General features: G+C 45.5%; 1 protein-coding gene across 1 annotated transcript; it reads right to left on the bottom strand.

Annotated features, from left to right (window-relative positions):
- Positions 1 to 14,488: 14,488 nt before the first annotated feature.
- On the bottom strand, positions 14,489 to 17,460 carry CCN2 (cellular communication network factor 2). The gene is made up of 5 exons (NM_204274.2): positions 17,241 to 17,460; positions 16,924 to 17,146; positions 16,580 to 16,831; positions 16,160 to 16,371; positions 14,489 to 15,854 (listed from the first exon to the last, which is right to left on the bottom strand). The coding sequence occupies exons 1-5, from the start codon at positions 17,289 to 17,291 to the stop codon at positions 15,558 to 15,560; spliced, it is 1,035 nt and encodes a 344-aa protein (NP_989605.1). The 5' UTR covers positions 17,292 to 17,460; the 3' UTR covers positions 14,489 to 15,557.
- Between the last annotated feature and the right edge of the window lie 814 nt (positions 17,461 to 18,274).

Raw genomic sequence — 18,274 nt, 5'->3', positions numbered from 1 at the left:
TATTGCTGTTTGTGACCCTTTCTACGCCAAATGCTAGTGACTAATTGAACAGCAGTGTAGGTATATAACAATGTATTTCGTTTCTTCTGGGATTGGGAGGGTGCTTTAAATCTTCTTAAGTTGAAGATGTCTCTCCTTCTAACTGAAATGTCAGATTCATTATTGGAGGGTGAAAGTATTAAGAACAACAGTCAAGTACTGCGATGAATTGCTCCCTTAAGATGACATAGTGAATTGTTCCAGCAGCTTCTTTTTGTAACAGATGAAAGTTACCAGTAAAGGTACTGTATTAGCTAAACCTGCCTGTGGAGAAAGAACTGTATTGCCTGGCCTCTAATAGAAGAGGGAGATGAGGAGAGGAAGACAAAAATATATAATAGTGGAAATAATTCTACTGTTAAGGTATGGTTAGGACAAAGAGGCCAAAAGTAAGTTTTTTTTCCTAACTCTCTTAAGCTGGAATAATTAGTGACCATCATGTCTGTTTCCAGGCAAGAGCTGGTGAAAAGTTCCATATAGATCTCATCTATCAAGGTCATATTTGATTCAGATTGACATGGAATAAGATTCCAATAGAAGAGACTCACAGTGAAGTACACCAATGAATCAGTAAGCTTGGGAGATAGCTTTAACCTCCTCTAGGGAGGAAATATTCTTACCTTTTATTATTTGATATTATGTGAATGCAAGTGACAGATGTTAACGCCTTCAGAAAGCAAAGCAATGTTAAGAGGCGCGGCTAGCCCTACTCCTGGATAAGGATAGAACAGGTTATGCCTTATGGAACAACTGACAGTTGGTTTGACCTAGGGAAGATTTTGAAAGGGAGCATGAGATGCTATGAAAGCTGAGGGCCACTGAGTAAGGGTGGTTGTTGAGAGGAGTAGGGGATGTGGCCTTCCTAGAAATGTCCACTTTTCCTATATTCTGACTGGTTTATTTGCCTGACTTCTTAGGGTGGTGAGGCAGTAGCAAAGAGGACAGCTCAGAATAGTTTTCCTGCTAACACAATGCACACAGAGCTGTGCTGTCAGGGCTGGCTGTTTCCTTACCGATAGCTGTGAGACAACTCACTTGACCAGTGCCTGATTGCTTTCTTGCCCTTACCTCAGGCTGTCCACTGTGTTAACAGAAAACAAAGCAATACTTCTCTGCTGTACGTGATACAGGCCTGTTCTGGCAAACATTCCCTCAGAACATCTGTTGTGCTCTGAACTGTTCCCATGCAGCAAACTGCAGCCACTTGGTAGCAACACCTGCCAGGCCTCATCCTGAGAGTAGGTGGCCTGAGTTTCTGGCCATCCTTAGTTTGAGGAGAGTTGAAGTACAAAATTATCCCTATAAAATACAAGGTTATAAACTAGGCTAGGAGGAGCTACTCCTCTGCTGCATAGGAGGGCACTTCTCATTCTTCAAGAAAATGAAAGCCAGGAGACAAAAAGGAATAGCAAACAAAGCCTAAATCAGTGGCTTTTTGATTAGGGCATGCAGCTAGGAGGAAAGGTGTCTTTTCTGGCCCCCCTTACAGCAAAGCTCAATGTTAGAAAGGCCCATGAGCCAGTGTACCCTGCTCACAAAGAAGCAAAATTGTTTCTGATGTGTTCTTGGCAATACCAGGCAAAACATTCACAGGTAGGCTGATAGACATTACAGAAAGCAGAAGGGACCTTACCCAGCAGGTGAAAGGGCTCTCCATCTATAGAGCACTCCTCCTTAGAAGTAGTCTAAATCCAGTCAGTGGTCTCCTTTCAGTGGCTGCTCCTTATATGAGCACAGGGCAGCCCACCCTGGGTCCACCCTTTCTGGTCAGGTAGGGAACACAGGTGCAAGCAATTTGCCTGTGCTCCCTGGGCCAGCCACCTCTTCACCAGTTCAAGCTGTGACCTAATAGTTCCCCTGCACTGTATGAGCTACCATCCATCCTACCACTCTGGGGATGCCTGGGGTGGCCACACTGAGAGACTTCTCCTATGGCGAAGGTGACTGGGCAGCTGATATAGTGCCATGCCCACAGCTATACCACTAATGGGGTCAGGAAGCCACCCTGGGGCATACTCAGCTCTTTTACTACTGTGCTGTGGAAAACTGTTCTTGCCCTTCTGAGGAATTGAAGGTCAGAATGTGAACCCAATGACTTACTAAAGCAGAAGTTCCCAAATATTTTTGTTTGGGTACCACCATTGCTAGTGGCGGCAGCAGCAGCACCTCCTGCTCACCCTCATACACCCTACGGCCACATCCAGCTGTCTGGGAGCACCACACTGAGGTGGCTTTTGTGTCACGTGTGGTTTGTTCACCATAGCTCAGGAACCTCTGTAGGACAGGAAACCAGTCCAGGTCTGGCATCCTGTGACTCAGGCTCCTTTGGAAAGGAGTTCCTCACTGAACCGCCATGAGTCACCACGCTGGCCTACAGAAAAGGCTTCCATGGAGACCATGGACAAACTCAGAATAATTATGGAAGCCTGGAAACAGAATTTAAAGGATGCCATTGCAAATTATCATATGCCTCCTCAGCCACAGCATGTGTTAAATTTGTTGCCGTTTATTGCAGATTTAGTCCTTTTTATTTTTAGTTTCTCTGCTCAAATGCAACGAATGCAGTGGGATGGAAAACTGAGTCACCCCCAAAGCTCCTGAATGACCGGCCCCGTTCAGGAGGCAGCAGAAGTGCCCTTTGGTTGTCCCCACAGTGCACATGAGGCTCTGCCTTCACCACTCCCTGGCAAAGCTGTACTTCAGACCAGACTCCATCTGGAGCTTGAAAGAGAGATTGTTTGTGTCTCTTCCCATCTCCCTGTGCTGGAAGCCTTAGTTTTGCAGGGTATCCAACATCTGTATCAAAGCTTTGGATTTCTAGGTGGTAGAAAGTGCACTGCCCAATGATAACAAATTCACTTTCAAATCCTGTACCTGCTGGCTGTATGAGGTGGCACAGTCCACTGTCAAAACTTAATTATACCCTTTGTTACTGATCTTCAACTAGGTGAAAACTGTAATTAACCACTTTACACTGGAGAAAGTAATTATGTACACTAGGTTCTGCCATTCAAAATAAATACATTGTTTAGGGAAGTTGTGAAGTTTAATAATCACTTATGGATGCATTTGACTCTGGATAAAAGTGAATGCAGCTGCACTTGCTGATAGCTACCCCTCTCCTGCTCTGATCTGAGGTAACCAGGAAAAGATCTGTTTCACTCAGTGTACATGTTCTAAAGAAATATGGCTCCAGGACTATAGAAATCCAAGGAAACCACTTGGAAAAGAATGGACTTTCCTAAGATTTCTGTGAAATACTTCACATTCTTGTAATTAGCTAACGCTCCTACTACAAGTTTTAGAGATGAGAGCATTGGGAAGACTAAATTACTGGGGTCCAAAGAATCCAAAATACTCTTGGCACTTTATGCTAGATAGACTGAAGAAAGGGTGTACCTTACTGTATATGCTGTACATCAGACATAGCAGTGGAACTAATTATACTGCAGATGGTAATGGTTTTCTTTCCCTGTCCAAATGAGCTCAAATCACTTAAAGCTGTGTAGTTAAATCCCACTGCTGGCTTCAAACAGGGCAGAAATGCCTACAAATCGGTATCAACTCTTTATCATTGGGAACTGTAGTTATTGGTATATCTTAAAGAAATGGATGTAAAGTTTGAGTTCACATAATATAAACAGGGCTGTCCATAGCTTCCTGCAAAAAAAGCAAAAAAAAAAAAAAAAAAAAAAAAAAAAAGAAGAAAAAAAGAAGAAAAAAGAAGCAAAGAAAGACCCCATGCCCCTTGTCCCTGTATACCACAAAACCAGAACACGGCAAGCCAAAATATTTGGGATCAATCTGGAGAGGTGGATGGTGGTACAACAACAAACATTCATGACTTCAGAGGAAACTTAGCTCATGGATCAGAGGGCAAATACTGTAAGCTAAGTCAACAAATTTGGCTGCAGATGTCAGATTGCAGGGCATAGGACTTGCACTGAATCACTGTTGACATGGAGGAGTGGAGAGTTTTAGCAGGGCTGGGCCAGTTGGCATATTTTCAGTGTTCCCAGGGTAAGGCAAACAGATTTTGGAAGTTCAAAAAGGACCTTGAGGAAGAAGGCAGCAGTTGTTAGACCTCAGCACCAGCTGGCTCTGAGTTCGAAGTGTTCAAATGATGTACAATCTCCATAGCCTTGTCATCAGAGAGCTGAGATAGCCTTAACTCTGGGGGAACGATTTGTGACAGCCATATAGGTTCACCATCTGATGAAAGTTGTATTCAACACACATAGCTCCTTGTGCGTAGCACCTTGAACATTGAAAATGTGGAGATTCCTGCAACAAGCTGAATGAATCCTTTGGAAAGCAGTGATGATTTTTCAAAATAAGTCATCCTCACCTAAAAGAAACTTATCGAAGCTGCACATTTTTTGCCATCAAAAATGTTTGCAAATCCAAAGGTTTACAAGTGAAAAGACCTGCCTACAAGGAAGAGGCTTGTGGAGTTTAAAATCAGAGTACACAAAAATCACAAAAAAATTATGATTACATTTGCTACAGTCCAGTTTGGCTCAGAAAAAAAAAGCCTTTGCAGATGATGAGAATAGGACTTAGATGGCTGATAAGCAGGCACTGTGTTGCCACATGTCTGGAGTGAGCGTTGGACTTCTAAGTGATAGGGAGTCAGTCCTGTGTGTATTTTGGGCAGGACAGCTAAACGTTGTATGTTACCTGTAGACTGTGAAAATGGGTAGGTAAGCGAGTAACACTGGGCCAATTAAAGTATTCCTTTGTTCTGGAGTGTTTGAAAGCCCAAAACTATGACACTAACATAAATAACAAAGCAAGCGAGCAGACAAGCAAACATAAAAAAGCAAAGGGAAATTAACACCTTAAGAGCGAGACTACTGTAATCAAGGAACGTCCTCTTCCCAGTGTGGCCACGTGAACTGAACCTATAGGTGAACAGAAAGGCACAAAGATACCTGTGCTAGAGAAATAAACGCTGTGCTTTTGGTGGTTTAGCAAGGAAATGTGGCCACTTGAGGGGAAGGGGAGATGTGAAGGTTGCCCTTGAGAGGAGGGTGAGACCCTATGAGGTGATAACTGAAGCACAAAGATCGCAGCTGTTCCATTACTAAATGGGCCTCAGAAGAGGAGCAGCGTGATGAGAGTTGGAGGGAATTGGCTTTACCAGCTGCAAACAATCACGTGTGTTTTTATAAAAGAAAAAAGAGCCAGAAGATTGTTATGGCTCAAAAGGTTTGACAGATACAGAAAAAGGAAGTATTTCCCATTATTAATAACAAGATACGATGGTGGGCAATTGGTAGATGGCAAAGATCTTCCTAAAGCCTTACCCTTAGAAACAGAATATGCATTCATTTTAGCCCTTGTTTTGGAAGTTTGTTTTCTCTGACACTTAAGATATAACAGGTTTTGATGGTGTAAGAGGTGACACTTTATATATAGGCAAAGGTTTTGTTGGGAGATAAGAATGTCAAAGCCAGCTTGAAAACAGCCAGAGCTGCTGTGCTAAGGCAGAATTAGAACACAAAATATTTACTAGGGGAATACAGCGCTAGGGAAAGAAGCTAACCTGAAAATGTCCTTAGGCTTGCTTGGCTGAGACTCCACCTTTAACGGGAAAAAAGGGTGTACTGAGCTCTCTGTATAAAAGCAAACTATGTAAAGAAATATTTACCTAATCTGGGTTCTCCAAACAGCAACTTGGGAGCAGTACTTCTGTACTGTAGCCCTCTTGGCCGTTTGCACACCCAAATCCATTTAGCAGAAGCGGGTCCTAACTAAGGAGCTGGATCAGAGGTTTTTTACACTGGGTTTGGGTTAGGCCCAGAGCATCAGACTCAAGATCCCATTCATCAGCCCAAACCTACACAAAACGGACACGACTCATTGTCTATGCATGTTGAAGAAGTCAGCAGGGACGTGAGTTTTCCTCTCAACAATTTAATGCAAAAGCTTGTTGTAACCTAATTAGTCAGCTGGAAAAAGAGGTGTAATTACATAAGGCAATTACATGGGTTGCTAACAGATCCCTGATGCCCATGTGTGAAGCTGTACCCGCCTAAGGAGGAGAAGTGAGCCCTGCTCATCCCTATGCTTGGGCTTATGTGGATTAATGGGTTTCTAAGAGGTATAAAGACAAAAAGCAAAATATTTAAAACATTTTTTTTTCCCTTGATTATTGCCTTTAATAAATACACCTCTCTCCCAGATTATTTTTCTGGACACCTGCTGCTGACAATTACTGGATGTATTGCAGATATTGTGGCATTTGAAGAAGAGTAGCCTCAGGGGAGACCATACAGCTCTCTTCAACAACCTGAAAGGAGGTTGTGGCGAGGTGGGCACTGCCCTCTTCTCCTAGGTAACAGTGATAGGAAGAGTGAGAATGGCCTTAATTTTCACCAAGGGGAAGTTCAGGAAACATTCGTTCTTAGAAAGAGTGGTGAGTTATGGCAACAGGCTGCCCGGGGAGGTGGTTCAGTCGCTGTCCCTGGAGGCGTTCAAGAAAAGGATGGATGTCACACTGAGGGATGTGGCTTAGTGGGCACGGTGGGGGTGGGTTGATGGTTGAAATAGGTGATCTTAGTGGTCTTTTCCAACCTTAATGTTTCTATGATTCTATGCTACTGTGATCCAGACCAGACACTCCTGGGAAGCTGGGAAAGTCAGAGAGTGTACGGGAGGGGGGGGGTGGTCTGCACGTGGCTCCTACTACAGCCCGAGAGCAGTGGAGAGACAATTAGAGAGACCTCATGCTACAACCTGCAGCTGCTTCCACACAATACTTAACGGAGTGCTTTTAAAAATTATTATTTTTATTATTATTTTGGGCATATTTAATACAGATGATGTTGGTATACAGGGTGTATAAACAAATGTCTAAATAACGCATTGTGCGTGCAGCTATTATTACAACATTTTATGGGAACATAGGACACATCTCCTCTATTCCGAACAAGCCTGCGCTTGTCTCATGCCACCCTCAACAAAACAGGAGTTGTTTCAAATGGGAAACGAACTGGGCGTGCTGAGCTCGTTTACGTGCAGCTGTGCGGAGGCAAAGCCTGCAGACAGCAGCGAGAGTGCGGCCGAGCGGCCACGCGGTGTCGGTGTGACGCCGAGAAGCGGCACTTCGCAGCGGAGCCGTGCAGAAGGAGACGCTGAGCGGCCCTGCAGCACCGCACGGGGATGAGCGCCGTGCTGCGGAGCTGCTGGTCTGAGACGCGTCGGGCCGTGCATGAAGTGCTGGCTGGGCTGAGCATTAGGCGCTATCGCCGTGCTTCCGACATCAGCTAATAACAGCATAAAATGGAGATCATACTCCCCGAATTTGCCTCATAAACAAACAAACAAACAAACAAAAAACCCAAGTATGTATATGTATGTGTGTATATATGCATATATGTGTATAAAAATGCACTAGTAAATTAAATGCCAGGCTGACTTTTTCCTTCTCCCTGTTTTTAAGAAGCAGCCAGACACATTGCAGGCACCGGGGCACAAATCAGAGATTCATACACTGGTTTGAGTTGGAAGGCACATTTGAACGTCACGTAGACCAACTCCCCTGCAATGAACAAGGACACCTACAGCTAGATCAGGTTGCTCAGAGGCCCTCTCCGCCTGACCCTGAGTGTCTCTAGGGACAGGGCATCCACCACATCTCTAGGCAACCTGTGCCAGTCTCTCACCACCCTTACTGTAAAAAGCTTCTTCCTTATATCCAGTCTCAATCTCCCCTCCTTTAGTTTGAAACCATTGCCCCTTGTCGTATCACAGCAGACCCTGTTAAAGGGTCCATACCTTTTCTTGTAGCCCCCCTTGAGATACTGAAGGGCTGTTATCAGACTTCCCCAGAGCCCTCTCTTCTGCAGGCTGAACAGCCCCAGCTCTCTCAACCTATCTTCGTAGGGGAGGCGTTCCATCCCTTGGATCATTTTTGTGGCCCCTCTCTGCATATGCTCCAAAGGAGTACGTGCTTCAAATCTGTACTTTCTGACTCTTTGGACTAAAGAGCAGATTGTTTCTGAGCAATGCTGGTAGCCCACAGGTTTTCACAGTGTAGATAAAGAGAGCACAAACTCATTTGAAGACTGGCCCAACGAAATCTAGTTATGCAGAAAGACCTTTGACAGAATAGGTAACCATTTGGAGCACGTATGTGCTGCATCTCACAACCAGACTTCACCATTCAGCAGAAGATTCTATCAGATAGCATTACAATGCATGTTTGGCTCTGGTTGTGGTTTGTGTGTGTGTGTGTGAGGAGTGGGGGAAGCACCACATAGTCTATGCACGGTTGCCAGAAAATATTCATATAGTTTCTACATTGCATGGTTAATGTCTGTGGAGAATGAGAGGCAAAAGCCAAAGAAAATAATACATGAAGAGTGCAAAAATTACTTTTCGGTTGTGTGAAATTGAAATTCTGCGTATAGGAAGTCAATTAACTTTTGATATAGAAGGGATGCTTTTACCCTGAGCGTTACTACTCTCTAAGGATTAGCTGTACTTTAAAGCTTTGCCACATTCATTATACACTTGGAGAAGTCAGAAAAGCCAGAACTAAGAGTTTCAGTTGTATACAGTTTTCTAAAGCTGAATGAACACAATCAAGTTTATAAAGCAGATTACTACATGAGGTGATGTATCCTCATGAGGATAGTCATATAATACAGAAAACTGCTATGTGCATGTGTGTAAGGTGGGGCCTTATTGGATATCCTAGATTTATCCTGCGCAATTTAGATTTAAGGATCAGTTTCTCTGGGTAATACTGACAACTTGTTTTGTTGTGTATCTAATACAACAACAAAATGGCATTACTCCATTGCTGTTCATATTGACAATGAAGCTTAAGCATGAACAGCAATGCTGAGCACGTAACATAGTGAACAAACTTAGTGCTTCCTTACCTTGCAACACTGATGCTTCTTGTGGGCATTGGCAATGCTGGGATCCATTTGAGATCACTGACTGAGGTATGTTCTGTCTATGGACATCTTTCCAGTAGGACTACTTATTGTCTGAGTCTGCGGAGCTGTGGCTGCAAGGAGCCATGAATGGAAGGAAACATATGTATGCCGTCTCACAAAACGTTTTGGAGTCACACACAGGGGAAAATCCTGATCTGGTTATGCCCTCTCAGTTGGGCAACAACTACAGCTACGGTGTTGAAGGGAAACCTATTGAGAGAAGCTCACGGTAGTTTCCAGTGAGCTGCCCTTCTTCATTAACTCTATCACACAGGATTTCAGAGGCTTCATCAGCTTACTGACCTCGGACTTTTGGACTTGGAACAAGACTAGAATAAACACAATAGGTATAAATGGGAAAGGACAAATGTGACTTTTACATACTTCCATTGTTCTGCATGTTTCCCCTCTTGCATCAGTGGTATTGAACATTAAGTGAAAACCAAGATTCATTTCCACTGAAATTGATGAACTCTAATACTGACCTTACAGAAATTTGGAATTTGTGAAAATCAATCGTTTCTCAGCAAAAGCAGTACTTTTGTCCCTGGCTTTACAGACTGCAGTGATTCTCAACTGTTCTCATGCTTCTTTTTCCTGCTGAAGGGTAGATGTGGCACCAAGGGACCTAGTTAGTGGGCATGGTTGTGATGGGCTGACAGTTAGAGCAGATGATCTTCGTGGTCTTTTCCAATCTTAATGATTCTATTATTCTGTTCTAACTCACAAAGCCCACGATGTTCCCCTTTTAAAGCTATATGATATATATATATATATATATTTTTTTTTTTGCTTGAGAATATATACTTCCTTATTATTATTGGATGATTTAAGAAATACAGCATAATTAACACCATAGCACATCACAGTGCATAAAGATCATATTTAGTACTTTCCTAGTATTTAGTACCTTCCTAGCTTTGCTATCTAAAGCTTGAACTTCAGATGTATTTTGAATTAGAGCCTGTCACATTCATTCACCAGAAGCAGTGGCTTATCCCTTGTGTTGTTCATTATACTTCTGGCTGTTTACAGAAGGCTCTGTTGCGTAATTTGTGCTCCTGCAGGTTCTTACTGCCCAGCAATGCCAGGGTGACAGCTCATGCCTTGCAGAGATCCTTCCTAGACACCCAGCCCCGTGCAATTACTTGAACCTCTTCAGCATGGGTACTTTGGGCAATGGTTGGTCTGAAGCACTGCACATGCAGCTATCTCAGTTAGCTTAAATTAGACTGAAATCCTGAAAACCAGCTGAGCAGCTTGTTCTCAGCATTTAGCTTGGGAGTAGGGAAACAAATTTTGTAGCTGCTGAAAGCTGTTAAATATCTGCTTTTAATAGGACTAATTTACAGCAGCAAACATTTTGGATCGTGTGTCTCTTTCAGTGGCCCAATTAATATGGCCAAGCAATGAATGGAGGCACCACTGGACTGTGTTTACCCTGAAGTGCTATGTTAGCAACCTGCTGGTCCAGCTTGCAAGGCTGCTCCTCTCTGCATAAACACTGCCACTGTTAGGCTTGGATTTACTTGCCGTTAAGCGAACGCATTTGGCACTGCCTCAATAATGCATAGTAGCTGAGGAATGCTGTCATGATACACAGCCTGAGGTTTCTGGGGGGTCTTCCCAGAACTGCACCTGGTTTGCTGCTTAGGGGGAATGGGCTCAGCTGAGAATGGAGAAGAGCTGGAGCAGCCAGGGCTGGCGGCAGTGACTGCAAACTGTTGTCTCTCCACGCAGGAGCAGTTCTGGATCGTGCAGTGGAGATGGGACCTTAGTCATGCTTCTAAACTGCATTCAAGGTCCAAATATGTTGAAGGTTTTAGCACTGTTAGGAAGCAGGTTCTCTGAAAAAATTCCTGGCATTTCCTGGTTCCACGCAGGCTGAAAAACACTGTGAGAATGTGGTGGTTTTTGGTATGTCCATTTATGGGCATGAATCAAAGGAACTGCAGGGAGGAAAGAAGTGGAAAATGAGAGGAAAAATAAGTTAACTGAGCTACTTCCTCTCTCAGATTCTTCTTGGGTTTTGGGCAAAGCCTGATACTGGTATTTCATCCCAGCTTCTCCTTGCTAACTACTTCCATATGCAGGCATAGTATAATATCAGTTAAGGCCACATTTAAGCAGTGTTCTTGGTGGTAGGATGCAAAGTCAGAATGGTTGAATTATTATATGTTTAGGTAAGAACATTACTGTGCCTTCTTACATTTAATGTCCTTTTCAGTGTAATAGTACTTTCTTCAAGTGCAACGTCTGAAAAGGCTGTGCTACATGAAAAAAACACAACCGATACAGAGTATGCTATTTCTAGAGATGTGCCCAGAAGTCAGTTTTCTCAGCCGAGTCTCCAACTCTGTGAGACAAACAGTTGGATACTGTTCAAAGACTTATTTGTTCCCGTGTGGTTATGGATCACTAGAAGTGGATCATTCTTAAAGTGTTCCTTAGCACTTTTTGTCTTTTGGATGTTTCTTAGCTCAGAGGAATCTGACAAATTTCCATCTGGACAGTAAAGCCTATTTCATATGAAAGGGATATAATCCGTGTCTGTTGTTCACATCTGTATTGTGTTAGAAAGCTGAGCTGCAAATCCATGCAAATGTGTTATGGGGCAAAATTCTAAAATATGATGGCTTAGAGCTATTTCAAAAATGATTTGATACTCGGAGCTCTAGCCACTTGAATTCCTGTTTAGTGATTAATTGAGTATCACTTATTTAATAGGAAGTATTGACTTCACAGTGGTGTTTTATGTACTGTGTTATTAGTATTGTTGGAGATTCATTTTAAGGAGACAGTCATTGGATTGAATTTACCTTCATATATGAATGAGGTATTTTAAAAGTGCAGCAGCAAACCCACATCACAGAATTTTCTGAGGATGCAAACTCAAACATCCAAAAGCAAACTCCCCAAGCAAGGTATTCTGGAAGGAATGTGAACCAACATTCTATCCCATGTAAAAGTGGCTTGTGATTTTTGAAGTCAGGTTTTTACTCTTGCATCCATATATCTTGGGCATGAAGAATGAAATCAGGAAACGTTTTTATGGCTGAGAAACCCACATTTTAACCATTATTAAAGATGCCATAAATTCCACACAAGGGCTCCTTTTTCCCAGGATATCTTTGAAAGAAAGTTGTACATGCAGAGTGATGCGTGCCTACACCTCCAGGAGATCTTAAAGGAAATGATTTAAATTTCTTTACCTTCAGAGGTAAAAAACTTCAGAAGTCTAATGCCTGTGAGATGTGTAAAATGCGTGCTTCTGCCAGGAGACTACATATGTGCTCGGAAAAGGACTGTACATCATTATGCTGCAGAGATAGCTGAAATGTACAGTCCTCGATACATTCAGGGGAGAGTAACAACTTGCCAAACACATCTGTATACACAACATACTTCCTTAGTTTAATTCACAGTGATAAGAGCGAAGCATAGTTAAAATATTCTAGCAGGAGGCCTCTTCCTACTTTTCTTCTGGCCTCTGAGGCAGTGTGGTAATTTGTCAGATGGTGGGCAAAGCAGATGTACCTGCATTACCAAGCAGAGATCGTGGTTCTGAGCTGCTTTTGGGGTACCCCTTTGTGGGTGCCTCGAGTTACAGGTGGCCCTTCCTGGAGCAGAGTGCCTCTGCCTCTCACCAGTCCTGCAGCCTCATATGCCAGACACAGCTGGTGAGCAGTGGCAGGGGATGTCACTGTGCTGTGCAGTTGGGTCTGTGGTAAAGCGTTTGCCTTAGAAGCAAAACCTGAGTGAATCTCATGAGCCAATGATGAGACACAGGAAGCTGATGTTATACGGAATGGTCATTCATTGTAACGCCCAATATCAGTTTTGACCACTTTAAAAAAAACACTGTGTAGGTTTTTAATCAATAGGTTTGAACATCATCATAAATACCTCATCTCTACGGGCATTAATGCCAACCTGCCAGATCTCCTGTGTTTTTTTTTGTTCCTCTGATACTGAGAGCTTGTATGATGGTGGCTATGAATGAAGTCCACGCGCATCCTGCCCCTGCTGGAACCAGACTCTTTAACATTTGGGGGCGGAGACAGAGTAGCAGTTGGACAACCAATCCTTGCGGTTGTACGAACGTTGGAAGCGTTTCCAGGGTGAACTGAATGGCTGCATCGCATTCATAACCTGCAAAGAAAAAACAAAACAAAAAAGAGAGAGAGAAAAAAAGTGCTGGAGTCTCAGGGAGTGTAAGAGCCAGAGGCTACCCAAAACTATTTCTTATGGGACACAGAAGGCCACTTCCTCATGCCAGAAGAACTCCTCGTATTTTTGAGAGGAAGGGGAAGTGCTTCTGTGGCCTTATGCAGAGTTTGGCGAGACCACTGGAAAAGACTCATGTTGACTTCCTATTAGTTTAGAACCCTGTTGTCCATCATTAGTCAAAGCCGGTGTTATACCGATTTGCTGCTAATGCTAGCTGAAATCAATGGGCTTGGAAGGTTCTCAAGAAGGATGGACGTTTTTGTAAGCTAACATTCCTTCACCACCAGGAAATTCCAGATTGAACTTGTTTGCCTGAAAAGGATTCTTGTTGGGGAGCATGTGTTTTTTCTGAAAACAAAAACTAATGCTTCTAGTGCAAAGGTTAAGTTTAAATTCAAAGAATCCCCTAGTCTTAATAAAGGAGCAAAGTCTGTTACTAAATGTAGGACCTAGCATTGAACTAAAGACACTCTCAACTGTCCTTCTAATTTTTTCTTATCTAGAATGCTTGGACCATCATCAAAATGTGTAGCTCTTACCACGTTTCCGATCTGTTGGCCTGCAAGAATCTGAATCAGTAGATGTCTTACAGATCAAACTGGCAGTTAAAAAAATTTGCCCCCAGTCATTAAGGAGGAAGATAATCCAGTTATTCTGCATTTAAGTTCAGTGTTCTATCTACCAAAACATAACAAGGTCTTTCTTGGGCAGAAGCATATGCAAGTCAGCATTACTTCCCATGAAGCTTAAATCAGAAGATCTTAAGAAGTCCCTTCCAATTCATATTATTCTACAATTTGTATGATATAGCTCATTAACTCCTCACTGAGGATTCTACCAGATTTTGGATTTCTGGATTTGATTCAGGTCAGTTTTTAAAGTATCTGTGGCTAAAGAAGGACTCACACCCAATGAAACACCACAGTAAGACTAAGCACATTGCATGGATTGTTATAGTGGGGTTGAATACTGCAGTGATCAGCTGGCTCATTTTAAAAGCACTACATGATGCTTAAGGAACGTCTTGCACATTCTAAAGTGATACTGGGCTTGGCAGAACCAACCTGGCCCTGTCCTCCATTCAAATTCAGAGTAGTATACTACAGTTGACTCATTATCTACAGACCAAGAGACTATAAGATAAATGATTGTTTGCAAGTGTGTTTCTGGAGACGGAAGACTTCCATCACTTAATTTTTTACCTAGTGCAAAGCAAAGCTCATTGAGAAAAACACAATAGTGAAGATAAACGAGATATCAGGCCATTTATATAAAAAATATAAATACTTTATTTTCAACTAAAAAGGTGCAAACATGTAACTTTTGGTCACACTTCTCAACAAATAAACTGTCCAAAAAAAAAAAAAAGAGCCATAGTCAAAGAAAGAAACAAATGCTCAAGTGGAAAGACTGATTAGCTACAGAAGAGTCATTTTTCTTAAAGCCACTTGATCAATAAAGTGGAGGTAGATGCATTTTGCCAGACAGACGAGTGCTTTGCAAGGATACAGGCATCTCAAGTCTAACACTCTCCATCTCAGTCTCCACTCCTCATTTCACTCTGAACAGTTTCCACTAAAGTATCCATTTCATACTTTGAATGCATTGTCAGACAAGCTTCAGATCCTACCTATCTTGTTCCAAAGAAAGAAGGCTATCATTGAAATACCAAAGCATTACACATAGGCACAAAACTTAAATTAATTTAGATAACTGTACAAATATATATACACAGTATTTACAATATTAATAAAAAGTAGCTTGTTGCAGGTAACCTAACTGCCGCAAGCTGTCCAGTCAAATAGACACGATTCTGATTCTTGCTGACCAAGCCATGTGAATCAGAGTGTCAGAGCTGAAACATTACGGTCCTGACTAAACAGAACACCTTCTGCTTCGCACTCTTCTGGGTGAGGGTTTGCATTCCAGCTGTTGCTGTCACTAAACCTGTGTCAGCAAACATGCTTATGGTCTCCTTCTCAATTGCACTACTAGATGAAAAAACAAACAAACAAAACAAAAACAACACTGTACCACATTAAGGGAACATTCACTAAAGTCTGCTTTTCCCCCGTGCATTTCCCTTAACCCCTTCACACCACCTCATGAACAGCATGTTCTGAAGCTGTGTCTTGCTGTGGTTCCACGGTCCATTTTACCTTCTTCAAACCACTGTTTGGGGTCAGTAGACAAATTGTCTTAAGTCACATGGAGCAGTTTGTTGAAATTAAAAAAAAAAAACTGATTTAAATACCTTGTGCTATTGAATCATGTTTACAAAATGAGATGCAAATCAGTTCAAGTTGAGAATCTAGTTAGCGTCTCCTTCTGGCTTTATGCCATGTCCCCATACATCTTCCTGTAGTACAGAGACTCAAAGATGTCATTGTCTCCAGGGCAGTTGTAGTGGCAGGCACAGGTCTTGATGAACATCATTTTCCTTTTCATGATCTCTCCATCGGGGCACTTGAACTCCACGGGGAGGGTGGCTGTTCTGTGGGGTGTGCAGCAGCGCCCGTCAGTGCAGACACCACAGAACTTAGCTCTGTACGTCTTCACGCTGGTGCAGCCAGACAGCTCAAACTTGATGGGCTTGGAGATTTTTGGGGTGCGAATGCACTTTTTGCCTTTCTGTTAGGATGCAAGTGAATACAACACGTTTAGAAGGTATGCTTTCATATGGCACTAAGCTTGCATGTTAACAGCAGGAAGATGCACTACTACTGGTTGTATTTTCAATAGGCAAAGTTGCTTTATGTAGTGCCATAATGTTTAAGTATTACAAGCATTTAGTTGTAGACTATTCACTTCTGGAGCAAAGCTCAAATTTCAAGCACTTGAAACTTACTAACAGAACTCTACATTTTTCAGTAATAATTTCTGCCAGGAAACAGAAGCATCCTAGAAGATCATTCATTAAGGATGAGACTCTTTACCTTGATGTTCTCCTCCAGGTCAGCTTCGCAAGGTCTGACCATGCACAGTCTGCTCTGCTTCTCCAGTCTGCAGAAAGCATTATCGTTGGTGACCCTGGTCGAGATGCCCATGCCACAGGTCTTGGAGCAAGCACTCCACTCAGTAGTCTGCACCAGGCAATTGGCACGCATCATGGTGGGGTCTGGGCCGTAAGTGTCTTCCAGTCTGTAGGCTGCAGGGGACGGACAACCACGGTGAGCCCACCACCTAAAAATCGTACCCTGCTGGATGCTCCCACCCCTCCCAGAGAAGATCTGGCAGCCACTTGAGAAACGACCCCACTCAATTCTGGGCTCCGGCTGCTGGAGCAGACCCACATCAGCTCCCACGCAGATGCCCCTTCCCCGTAGGCTGCCACTGGAAGCGGGATGCCCACTCACCGGCCAGTGCAGGTCCCACCGCCGTCTGCTCCTTGGCCTCGTCGCAGACCCACTCCTCACAGCACTTGCCGGGGAGCTTCACCCGCCGAGGGTAGGGGCAGTCAGGGCTGGGCAGGCGGACGTCCATGCTGCAGAGGGGCACGCAGCCCACCGCGCCGTCCAGGCAGGTGCACTGGTACTTGCAGCTGCTCTGGAAGGACTCGCCGCTCCGGTACACCATGCCGGAGAAGACGCAGGGCGCTCCGTCCCGAGCTGCGAGGGAAGGCAGGAGGCGGGCGGTCACACGCCGTCCCGGCCGCCGGGACCCCCTCCCCGCCGCCTGCTTCCCCAGCGGCCCCACTCACCGGTGCAGACGCCGATGCGGCGGTTGGCGGGGGAGCCGAAGTCGCAGAAGAGCCCTTTGTGGTGGTCGCAGGGGTCGCGCTCGGTGCACAGCTCGCCCAGCTGCTTGGCGCAGACGCGGCAGCAGCCGCAGCCATCGAGCACCAGGGAGACGCCGGCGGGGCAGCTGGGGCCGGGCCCCGAGCCGCACTGGCACTGCCCGCTGCACTCCTGGCCGCGCACCTCCTGAGCAGGGGGGACAGAGGGGAGAGAGGCCGTCAGTCGCGCCGCCGGGCCGGGACAACGGGGAGGGAGCGGGGCGAGCGGCGAGAGCACTTACCGGGCCGAGGAGGGCGAGCAGCAGGGCGACGGCGAGGCTGGCGGGGGACATCCTGGGGTTGCTGTGCGCTGTGAGACGAGACGGGACGGGGCGCAGCGTTTCTCGCTGAGGCGTCTTTCAGCAGCGCGGTGCGGTGCCGTCCGGGTTCGCGCTGGGCCGGCAGTGGCTGCTCCGCTCCGCTTTGCCGCTCCTGAGCCCGGCGGGAGAGTGCTGCGTGACTGCCGAGCACCGGGCCGAGCGCTCCTTTATAGGCGGCGGCGGCGCGGCTTCGCCAATGGGCTGAATGGGGCCGCGGACAAACAGCGACATTCCGCGCATTCCTGCGCGCCGCGCCGCCCGCCCGCCCCGCCCCGCGTGGCCGCCGCCGCCGCCCCGGAGCGGCCCTGACCCCTGGCTCCGCATTCCTCCGCCCGCCCCCCCCGGCCCGAGGCACCCCCGCGCTTCTTTTTCTCTTTTTCTTTTTTTCTTTTTTTTCTTTTTTTTCCCTCGTGTTCGCCTCGCACGGGCCGCGTCCGGGGCCGTCCCGGGCCGTACTGGAGGCACGCGGGCCAGGGCCAGGGCCGGTTGCTAGGGGCGGCCCAGAGAATGCTCCGCCGCCCGCCCTCCCCTCGCCCCCGGCCGCGGTGCTCTGGGTGGGGTGGGGGGGCGCCGGTGTCGGCCCCCAGCTTGGGCTGCCCGCGGGCCGGCCGTACGGCGAGCGTTTTGCGCGACCAAAAAAGGTATAATTACACGGCAGGATATAAATTGCCGCTGTGTCCTCCTGAATCATACTGAGTATTTGTAACGTGTTCCTGCCCTAATAGATGCTCTCTATGAATAGAGAGAGTGCCTATTTACTCTGAAATACTTGGCACGGCGAGCGGAGGCTGCAGCGTGGAAGAAGCGGCTGTGTAAGTCCCCGCTGCCCGCCCGCAGCTGTCATTCCCCAGCACATCCCCGCTCCCTCGTCTTGCCGGGATCTGTCCCGCTAGGACAAGGGGACGGATCAGCGCGCCACTGCGTGCAGCCCAAACCCAAACGCTGCGGTCTGCTTG

Source organism: Gallus gallus, chromosome 3 (assembly GCF_016699485.2).
Source record: "Gallus gallus isolate bGalGal1 chromosome 3, bGalGal1.mat.broiler.GRCg7b, whole genome shotgun sequence".
Taxonomy (NCBI): domain Eukaryota; kingdom Metazoa; phylum Chordata; class Aves; order Galliformes; family Phasianidae; genus Gallus; species Gallus gallus.
The sequence above is the reverse complement of the archived record's forward strand: the minus strand, read 5'-3'. Positions and strand labels throughout refer to the sequence as shown.